This window comes from Microtus ochrogaster, chromosome 1, assembly GCF_000317375.1.
Source record: "Microtus ochrogaster isolate Prairie Vole_2 chromosome 1, MicOch1.0, whole genome shotgun sequence".
In the NCBI taxonomy this organism is placed as follows: Eukaryota; Metazoa; Chordata; class Mammalia; order Rodentia; family Cricetidae; genus Microtus; species Microtus ochrogaster.
The window spans coordinates 89,562,370-89,573,962 of NC_022009.1; the positions used below are offsets into that span (position 1 = coordinate 89,562,370).

The following is an 11,593-nucleotide window of genomic DNA, read 5'->3' on the forward strand; positions in this document are numbered from 1 at the left end:
AAAGAAAGAAAGAAGGCTGGATATGTTTAACTTCTTCTGTGCCCAGCAAGTGTCCATGTGTACATGCCCAAAACATGTAAGAGATTGCTGTGAACTGGTTTTGGAAGCAGGAGATGGCCAATGCTAAGCCTAAAGTAATGCGGACAGTAGCTGTACAATACCACCCCCGTAATACTGAAATCCCACCTCTGAGGAGGAGGGAACAGAGCATCAGACAAAGAAGACAGTCCTTGCCTACACAGCAAGCTCAAGGCCAGTCTTGGCACATGAGATCCTGTCACTCACTTCCCCCTAAAGGAGAATAAAGGCACCAAACACCTAAATAGATATGATTTTATTATTTAAAAATAAACAAGGATTGAGCACCTCCTCCTTAGCAGCCCTGTCTGAGGCCCTACGCTGGAGGCTCCCATGGCTTCCGTCCTAGAGCACAGTGTCCAGTAAAACCACTGGTGACAAGAGACGCTCTAACCACTGACTAGGAGAGCCTCTAGCCATGGGTAACTGCTGGCTACCAAAAAAAAGTGTCTGTAAACCTGCTGAACTGAATTCAATTTTTCCATTTCCGTTCATTTAAATATAATTAATCACTTAGGGCTAGAGACAACCATTTGGACTGCACAGGTCTAGAGAAAGAAGGCAATGCCAAGAAAATCAACAAATCACTATTAAACAGGAAATCCAGCAAGAAAGGTCCAAGGTTCTGATGGAGGATGCTAGACAGGAGAGGCAGAGGCTGCAAAGAGTCTAGGTCACCCCCAGGAGCTTGAATTTTACTGCATTTTACATTGTTTAAAGACTGCTGTAGCTACTGCTACGTGGGAAATGAGGAAGTCTACAAAAAATGCTTGGGGTGTGAGTGTGTGTGTGTGCGTGTGTGCGTGTGTGTGTGTGTGTGTGTGTGTGTGTATGTGTTAGAGTAAAACTGATGGTTTGCCCCTTCTGCTCAGAATAGTATCTCCTTCTTAGTATGTATTTATACTCAAAAGGCATATACATTTGGGCATCAATATTAATTCATCTAAAATTAATAATATATATGCATATGAATATGTAACATGTATCATCTTGAGCATTTTTTTTTAGTATAGGGAGGAAGAAACAACTTCTTAAGTGTGTTAAAATGGATCGAGTCTATAGTTAGCCAACATGCATGCACCCTTCTGAGTATCTGCACCCGAGAAATACATGGAGTAGCTGCATGCAGCGCCCACACAGTCATCCTGAGCCTCTGGCTGAGCCAGTTTCCAGTTGTAACAGGAGGAAGGGGAGGGACTTACAAGAGTTGAAAAGGCAACCATGATGGCTGCTAATGGTGAGGAAAAGGGACCATGCGAAGATCAAAACAGACGAGTTTATTAATTAACCAGGCATGAGAATGTTAAAAAATGGTTGTGGGGCTATTTCAAGTTGCCCTTCTACAGCCCAGGGCCACGTGCATTGTGTGAGCCTTGGGGAGAGAACTAAGGCGGCAGGTTCTAGCTGGAAAAGACGGCATTTGTGGCTGTGCTGCTGTGGAATCCCAGGAATTCGGAGCAGCATCCTTCTCTGCAGGTCTTTGAAACAGAGTAGAGAGAAACCCTGTCTCGGAAAAAAAAAGAAACAGAATAGATTCTCATCAGTCTCATTTGAAAGGTTTAAGTGTGATCCTGCCTAAAGGCAAGGTGATGCACGAAATGACTTCTCAAGGTTCCAGCCAGCCAGCCCAGGGCCGCCACACTGAGGACTGCGCTGTGATTTTTCTCTTGTTTACCCGTACCTTACTGTTTCACACCACCGTGTGGCCATGCTGAGTAGAAATGTTGTAAATTCTGAAAGCAGGCATAGGCCTTGGGATATGGCAATTCCCGAGAGAATTCTCTGAGAATGGCACAGCCTGTTTGAAGAGAGCCATCTGAAAACTCGGCTAGCATTGATGTGCTCATATACAGGAACCCATCATTTAATTTAGAAAACAAAAGCTAATTTCTGTATTACCAAGAATAAAGCCTAATTCTGTGATTGTGTGTGTGCCATTCTGTCGGGACAGGATTTGAGTCACAATAAGCTGAGTCCGTGACACACATACCTTATACTTACGAATACATCCGTACCTGTGCCAGATTCCGACCCTTTTACATTTAACAGATGTGTTGAGTAAAGAAACGTGACTTCAGTGACAGTGCCATGAAATGAATTCAGACATAATATGAAAGCGGTGGGAGACGTGCTTGCAGGGACCCGAGCTGGCTGACACATGACTGAAGGCATCACCCCAAACACAGCTTCAGATGCGCCACACTGGGCCAGTGCGCCTCCTCCCACCCGCCCTCTTTATTTTGTGTAATAAATGCATCAGCATCCATTAGCGTTCTTAAGCTCGGCTGGGAGCTAACTTGCAGTGGAATTCGTACTGGACAGATCGGATTGTAGCTCCATCGCCACATCTCCACTTGAGTTCATTCTTCCGAAAGGGGACAGTAAGAGTAACCCAAGGCCAGACCATTCAAGCTGGAGTCCGGGGTCTGTAGCACAGAGTTTAATTTCTCTCTTTAGTTTTAACAAATAAATCTGAAAAGGTGCTGTTGTTCATTCAATGAATACTTGTATGACTGCAAGCAAGGTACAGGGTTCAAACAGACACTGCAGACAAAGCAGTGGCCAAACATATGAATCCCTGCCTGGGGGTGAGGGGATGCACACCAGTAAAGGGCCAGGTGATGAAGCTTTGCAGGCCACAGGCTCTGCGGCTCCGTGGCCCCGTCACAGGCTTCAGTGCCTCTATTGCAGCAAGGTGATGTGGAAGACATGCACACAGGGGCGAGCATCGCGATAGTCCTGCAATTTCACTTACAGACAGTGTGGACCAGATCTAAAGCACTTGCTGCAGTGTGCTACTTGCTCCCTGCAGAAGTGGAGGCCAGCAGAAATGCCAAATAGGATGGTGCCAGTGAGATGACTTTGTGGGGGAAAGCACTTGCACCATCCCTAACCGCATTAGTGCAGTCTCCAGGAACCCACATGCAGGAGGAGAAACTCAACATCTGTAAGGTGCTTTCTGACCGCCATATGTGCACCGTGGCATGTGCACACAGACAGGCAGACAGACAGACACATAGATACATAGATAGATACATAGATAGATAGATGATAGATAATAGATAGATAGATTAGACAGACAGACAGACAGACAGACAGACAGACAGATAGATAGATAGATAGATGATGAATGGACAGATAGACAGACAAATAGATAGCTAGATAGATGATTGATAGATAGATTTTAGATGATACATACATACATACATGTGACAACCACTGCAGAAAAAGTAAGAAATGCAGTGCACCATAGCCTCGGAATGTAATTGACACCTTGAGGATGGGAGCCACATAAGGATGGCTACGCAAAACTGGCCAGGTACATTTCCATAGCGATAGCCTGCCTGGTCTTTCTGAGGAACAGAGAGTGCAGAGTGCCTAAACTAGGGTGAATTGTCCACAAAAAATGAGGTAAGGTGGGGCTGGAGGAATGTCTGTCTCACTGCTTAAAAGCACTAGCTGCTCTTGCAGAGAAGGTTGGAGTCTAGCTCCCAGCACCCTGGTTAGGCAGCACAACCACCTTCAACTCCAGCTTCAGAGAAGCAAATGACTTCTTTATCTAGAAGGATTCTCACACGCACACACACACACACACACACACACACACATACACATGCAGGCATGCATGCAAGCACACACCCACATCCTTAGAAACAATAGGTCAGAGAACTGGTTAGAGGGCACGGGAGTCAGATGCCATTAACTCTGGTTTTAACTTGAAGAGATTCAAATCCTGGAGAAGGCTGTTCTGACCCAGTGATTGTAATGGTATCTCTCTCAATCCTGATTGAAAATAGAATAACCGAGAAAAGGAAGTCTAGCTTGGAGGCTGTTGCAGTAAACCGTGTCAGAGATTATGGACTATATAAAACTGCTGGAGGTATGAAAGGGGCAGTATTCTGAAGTGGGTTACTGGATAGGGAATGTGAGAGGAGGGGGATTCAGGGGTGACTCCAGGGATTTGGGGATGACCGCAGCATGGACCAAGCAAGGACTCTACTAGGTATACAGCAACTGAAATGAAATCAGTGCATCAAAAAAATACCCATACCTCATGCTGATCACAGCACAAAAGTCAGTATTAGAAATCCACCTTGCTTCCGTCAGGGGATGGATGGAAGAAAGAAAACGTGGTGCAGACACACGTGTGCACTATTCAGCCACAGGGCAATGAATCCCTGCTTGCAGCTACATAGGTGAACATGGACAGCCATGTGCTGAGTATGATAAACCAGATTCAGGAGGAAATACACACACTCTTACTTGTGGAAATGAAAGCTAGAGGTATAGAATAGATTAGAAGAAGCTAGAAAGGAGTGGGCGGGAAGAGTCAGTCACTGGGTACAAAGTGATGGGAAAATAAGGTCTCTTGTCTAATACACAGTATGGTGACTGCATTCATTAGTAACATAGCGTAATTTCAGCATCACGAAAAGAGAGGATTTTGAATGTTTCGCTACAAAGAATAATAAGGGCTTGAGTGATAGATGCTAGTTATGTAGATTTGATTATTACACACACACTCTAAGAATAGGAATATATATTCATATATAGGATATGTGGATATATACATTCACATATATAGGATATGTGGATAAATATTCATATATACATATATAAAGATAAATGTTCATAAAAATATCACATTATCCTCCATAACTTATGTAATTATTATGTGTTGATTGAAAATATAATAAAGCCAAGGCACAGAAGAGAAAATCCGAGAAGACTGTGAGGTATTGGGAGGGAGGAAGGAAGCTCAGAGTCTTACATATGATTTTGTTCCATTAAGTACCAATTAGTCATCAAGTAGAAGCGTTGAGAAGTAGAAAGGCTGGGAAGTTAGCTTCCAGAGATTCAGGATTAAGAGAGTGGTTCAGATACATGGTGGAAGGGTTGGATAGCCAATATATATTTGGTGTTTAAAACCATGAAACCAGTGTGCTCACCAAGAAAGTGAGAATTTGGGGAGGGGAAGACTCCAGGAGACCCAAGAGAGCAACCAGGACATAGGAGAAAACCAGAAAGAAAGCCAAGTGGGAAGTAATATCATCCCTAAACCAAGAACACATGTCACATCAGGACAGAGGTGAACCACCGCCCTCAGCAGTGTGGGAGGCACTGGAAGGAATAGAGGTCTGCTTGGAGTACACATGTTTTGTGTTTCTGTCTTCTAAGGTTTTTGTTGGTTTGTGTGGTTTTCTTTGTTTTTTAATGGAGAAGAAGTAGTAGTCAGGTAGTCACTGGAAGGGGGAGGAAAGAGAGTTCGCAGTGGGAGAGACAGCACATTTGTGAGCTGACAGAAAACCTCCAGGAGAAAGGGGAACTGGAAAGAGAAGAGCAACCAGAGAGTGGAGAACTGTTAGAATTGTTCCCATGCTGGCTCAGCCGAGTGAGGTCCCGTGTGGAAGCTGGTGTGCTGGGTTTACGTTCTGCCGTGTAAACTGCTTGATGTGGTGCTTAGCAGTAACACACAGACAAACAGACAGAAAGTTCTCACTTCATTAAAGGGAGCGAGCTGATGAGATCTGACCAGAGTGCAGAAACCCTCGATGGTCAGGTGCATAAAATGCTGACAGCAGGCAAAGACAGTAGCAACACTGAGCCACACTGACTAGTGTGCAGGACTTGGGGCCATTAGAACAGATACCTGACGAAGAGTAGGAAAACAGTGGGTAATGTTTGCATTGATTGATATAGCAAGTCTGCCAGATCCTGGCTCTCACATGGTACCTTCGTCCTTGGAGATGCTCGTTTTTAATTCGACAGTATGAAACCCCTGTCAGCTGCCTCACGATCGTCATAAGGCACAATACGTCCACACACTTGTTGGGTCTCTTTCCAGACTACCCTGACTCCCCAGGCTGCCCTGTGGGACAGAGGAAGGCCAGTAGTAGAAGTGGGGCTGCTCTTCCCCTGGGGAAGCAGATGCAGTGGACTCAAGTCTTTCTGACTCACATTCCTGCTTTGAGTTCACTTCTGACCTATCTGTACATCCAAACTCAAGTGGAAGGAGGAAGCCGAGTACAGACTAGAACGGCAAGGTAGTTTACACCTCCTCTAACAACTGCATTGCCGCCCTTGGGAGTAGATTTTTTCACATTTTCTATTGATCCTTTGACTTCATATTGACAGCAGAATGTAGGTAAGAGCACCTTCATGGCAGCTTGACTTGCTTTGGGGGTCACTAGGAGAAGACTTTCCAGATGCTTCTACCAAACACAAACCTCTGAAATGCAGCTTTGCCTCCTGATGTCTCTCTACACTCACACAGCATCAAAGCCTCCTGGTAGACTTTTCCTATTATTACAGCCTCAGGGAAACATGACAGGAATCTTCAAAGATAACTGTCATTTCTTTGAAATGTTAGGATACAACTCTTTTCCAACATTCCATGTGCATTAAGAAACCATTGAGTTGAGTAATCCTCTAAACGCTATTGTTTTTCCCAGTGTGTGTGTGTGTGTGTGTGTGTCTGTGTGTGTGTGTGTGTGTCACATGCAGAAGCCACAAGAGGACACCAGATGTCCTGCTCTGTCACTCTCACTGTCGCTCACCCAGTGTGGAGCTAAGTAGACAATGAGCCCTAGTGATGCTCCAGTCTGTGGGACCCCACAGCCCTGCAGTGACAGTCACACACATAGCCAGGCCCAGAGTTTACATAGAAGCTGTGGAGCTGGCTCCAGTCCACATGTTTGCACAGCGAATCCTCTTACCCACTGAGCCATCTTCCCAGCCCCACTGCTGATTTTCGAAGTCCTAATTTTTGTCTGTCATGAGCAGGAATGTAAATGTTTTAATTCTTTGAGAAAAGTGCTATAGTAAGTTTATAGTTTCTCTGCCTCAGACAACCTATATTTAGGGAAGGAACATTTCTAATTCAATTTACAGTGATGTCAAGAAACAACACGTATCTGCAGGCGAAGATAAGAAAAACAGGCAGGAGTACACAGTGATAGCTCTACTTAAATAAATAAACTTTTGGTACTACTGATTAGGTACACAGGATTATTATATGTTTAATTGGCTAACGTGACAATTTGGAATTACTTCTAGTCACATTTAATTGGATTTGCACTCTCTGGGGAAAAAAGAAATAGAGAATCCTAGCAAAGAAACAGCTATAAAAGTAAACTGTTTTCCAAGGGGTGCTAAGTAATGAATTAATATCCATTCCACAATAGTTTTAATATCCCCCGGCTTAATAAGACCAATGCATTGACTGTATGCACTGGATCTGGAAGCTAATTCAATTAGACACAAAGTTGGGAGGGGGGTTATCTGTTGAATTGTATTTTGTTTTGTTTTTTTTAATTTTCAGTTGCAAAAAAAGCAAATTTAATCAGAGATAAATAATCTCTTAACTCAGGTAAAGCCTGAGGCGTGCTTAAATGGCCATCTAACAGTTCAGAGTTGTGCTAGGCTTGCAAACATCTTAAAGTCTGTGTGCATGGTGCAACAGTCCCACAAAAAGGAGCCTTTAGGATCTGCTACTCTGTGCATCTTCTGATGCTTCATACAAAAGACCAAAGCAGAGCATAAACACCCGTGCATAAGTACTCTTGGGCAGCTTGAAAAAGAGTCAGCTACGTACCATATCCTTAAAAGTGTTTTGTTTGGCTTACTCTTACTCAGGTTAAATGTACACATGGTTTGTGCACACTGTCTATTACAGCTCTCCCTCTGCCTTGTAAGCTCACGGTATTTTACATCTGTTTTGTCCAAGGAGTGCCATGATTGCTGACTACATGTTCTGGCTCTGCGGAGGAAGTGAGCACGGTGTAAGCAAGCTCATCAAGCTGTACTGGCAGGTAAAACCCGATGCCCCCGCGAGGGAGGAGGAGCGCGTCTCATTTCTAGAAGCAAAATGAAGGATGAGTGCTTAAAAGACCACTGAAGAAGGTAGCTCTGGGCAAATCAATCAGGCGGCCACCGCCCAGAGGTAATGTGTCTATAATGGAGATTTCTGAAACTAATTTTAAGGACAAAATTCAGGGTTGTTAACCCTTGGCCCGTTCTGGAGTTTTACAGCTCAATATAACTCAGACATCCCAGGAACTGTTTTTCCAGGCATACTGTGATGACACAGCCCCCTAAAGCACACCGCACTTCTACGCATCCTTTCTGAGCTACAGGCTTCAACAGCAAACATCTGAGGTGATATTAATGCTTGGTGGAGGGTGACGAAAAGATGAGGGGAATGTGGGTGACGTACTGGAAACTGGGCAACAGCAAACCTGCCGTCACTTGCTTTTCAAACGACAGCAGGATGTCCTCTCAGAGCCCTGGTAGATGAACGAGAAGCCATTCCTCAGACTTGTGAGGAAAACTTGACTCATTAGCTCGCTCTCTTTCCATTTAAAATTCTCAGTAACTTTTATGTCTCCCCATTCAAATACCTGAAGCTCGATTTACAGTTTTAAATTAGCCCTGTTGTATTTGAGACCTGTTTACAGTTTTAAATTAGCCCTGTTGTATTTGAGACCTGTCACCTATAAGGGAAAAAAGAGGGGGTGAGTTTTTGGATAAACACTTTTAATCCCCAAAAGAATCCCTAATAGTAATTAGATAAGTATGAAAAGCAAAGCAAAACAAACAAAAACCAAAACAAAGCAGTTATAGTGGCCGGAGGCAAGGTAAGAGCACTCAGCTCCCAACATCCAGCAGCTTGCCCCACCTGTAAACCCAGCCCCGCTGGGATCCAGCGCCTTCCTCTGGCCAGAGAGCACCTGCGCTCGCGTGTGTGATTCCCACGCTCACACACACACACACATGCATACATAGATTTTAAAAGAACGGTATTTTTAAATATTAACTGTAAAGAATTGGTAGATATGAAAAACGCAAGCAATATGATGCATACAATAGCTGATGTCTGATTGGAAAATTTTCAAGATATCTTAAAAGAAGCAAGAGAGGGTTTGAATCTCAGGAAGTGATCAGCAAGTCTGATGTGGAGTCTTCCTAACAAAGGTTTGATTTGAGCTATTCATTTACAAAACAAATACGTATTGTGTGCATGCTGCACTTTCTGTATTTAATACAGGCACATATAAAGACAAATTATAAGGCTGATGCTTTTAAACAAGAGTTTTCTTTCCTTCATTTTTCAAAAAACATAAATAGCCTCATTTTATTCACCTTAAAGTAAGAAAATAATCTCCACTTGGCAATATATACATGTCCGCAATGATAAAAATTAACATCAAAAATTCTAAATTTTGTTATTCTATATTAATAAGTGATAAGAAAATACACTCTTCATTGCATTCTTTTAATTGGTGAGAAGAGCCCCTGGCTGCAAGCAAGACCTGCTTCAGATGAGTTCCAGCCTCAGCTAGCCATAGACCCCCTAGCTAAAATGAGTCTCTGGCTTCAGTAGAAAGTAAGAAGTGACTGACACAGTGTTTGAGAAGATCATCCTCAAAGCTCATGTCAGTACTAAAACTTCATCCAAAATCTTAGACTCATCCAAAAATGACATCAGAATTTTTAAGAAAAATGAAGCCGCTGTGAAGTCAGGAATGCCTGACTCTCTTAATCTGCCCTGGCAATCTCACTTATCAGCTTCATAATACTCCCTGACATTACACAATATAGATACATGGATGACATATGCACAGCCATTTGTAAACAGCCATTAAGGTTGAACGGTCAGAGCCCAGGGATGTGGTGTGTGCATGTCCTCTAGCACTTGGGAGGCTGAGCAGAAAGACCCTGTCTCAAAAAAATTGCGTAGACCGGCACTATTTTCTTCTCCTTTCTAAGATAAGAAGTGTATGCAGGAAAGGGACTAAGATAATGACATATGAAAATGCTATAATGAAACTCACTACTATATAAGTTGATTCAAAGAATGAATAAACAGTTACTATATTGTAGGTAGTTCCTAGTATAAAATGGTTGACTTAGGAATATTTTTTTAACTTCACATTTGTTTTGGTTTTAGTTTTGGTTTTTTCACTCACAGTACAGCATTTAACAATCTACATGAGATAGTCAATGTTTCATTATGAAATAGCCTGGCTGCTAGAAGATTTGCCTAAAAAAGCCTGACGCAAGTGTTCTGAGTGTGTTCAAGGTAGGCAAGTCCACCCTGCGACATTTGTCACGCTGGATGGATGTATTGAAGGCATCTCAGTTTAGATGGGTGAGGCTTCAGGAGCATAACACCACCTTAAGTCTAAGGTGCATCTGCTAGTTCCCTTTTCAAGTGCATAAAACCCTGACTCCTCTGCTTAGTTAGCCTCTGTGGAGGTTTTAATGTAGAAATGGAAACTTTCAGAACATGAAGATTCTAGTGCCAGGCTCCATGACTCTGCATCTATTGACCCACAAACTGTCAAATACATCAGAACTGATCTGTGCCACTGTTATCTCAGGAACATCCTTCGATTGCATTAGAAACACTTTCCACACCATCACCCCATCAGGGATGGAAAACGGCATAGCAGTCTGTGTCATATGACAGCTCACACTGAGCTACAGCCATCTGAATAAAAGTGTTTGCACATCTTATTCTATAATAGCATCACCTCTGCAGTGGTCAGGAGGGTTGAAAATAACTTCTGATGGTTGCACTAGAACACACTGTCTCTGTAGCAAGATGCCCAGTCTTCTGCCACCAGCCATCCTTGCGGAGAACATCTTGAAACTTCATCACAAGGCTGTGCTAATCAGCAAGACAGGGAGTGCTTGCACGAGCTGAAACTGGATGTTTGAATAAGATGCCTTAAGGTGTGTGTGTGTGTGTGTGTGTGTGTGTGTGTGTGTGAGAGAGAGAGAGAGAGAGAGAGAGAGAGAGAGAGAGAGAGAGAGAGAGAGAGAGAGCATGTGCATGTGTGGGTTCCACATAGAGGCCAGAGGAGAGTGTTAGATGCCATGAAACTGGAATTACAGGCAGTTGTAAGCTTCCCACTGTAGGTACTAAGAACTGAACTCTGGTCTCCTGGAAGAAAAGCAAATATTCTTTTCCAAGCTATCTCTCCTACCTCTGCAATAATATTAATACAAAAACTTTATCCAGTTAGAAGATCCGTTCTACCTTCAGCCCCCAGCTCTTTAATGGCAGTCTAAAGTGTCCAGAATCATATGAACAAGGAGGTTGCAACCTTCCACTGATAGAGACTGTTCTCCCGTGTTCACTCTCAGCCATGTGTTTACAAGACATTCGTAAGTTTGTACGGCCTTGTCTTCTGCAATGAGATCGCAGACTGACCCTCTCTGCACTGCTCATCACCTGGAATCGGAAAAGGCAGCAACAGACATTATACTGTAAAATAGCCACAGGAGAAGTGCAGAGAAATCCCACTGAACAGGAGCAAGCTGGCCCATCTTCAGTTCACTCCCCACCGAATTTTTATTTTCTCAATTTTCTTCACCAGTCTGCAACCTCAGGTCTTCAAATCATAATCTCAGTCCTTGCTGAGAATCAGATTCAGTTGACAAACATCCAATCCAGAATAATGCTCACAAGCATCTCTCTCTCTCTCTCTCTCTCTCTCTCTCTCTCTCT

At 43.4% G+C, this 11,593-nt stretch overlaps 1 protein-coding gene across 1 annotated transcript in view; it reads left to right on the plus strand.

The window, feature by feature from the left end:
- The window catches only part of Spata16 (spermatogenesis associated 16), a 255,304-nt gene that overhangs the window by 151,246 nt on the left and 92,465 nt on the right, over window positions 1–11,593 (plus strand). Inside the window, exon 4 of the mRNA XM_005343898.3 lies at window positions 7,805–7,889. Within this exon, the coding sequence (XP_005343955.1) occupies window positions 7,805–7,889 (85 nt within the window). The remainder of the gene's footprint in view (window positions 1–7,804; window positions 7,890–11,593) is intronic.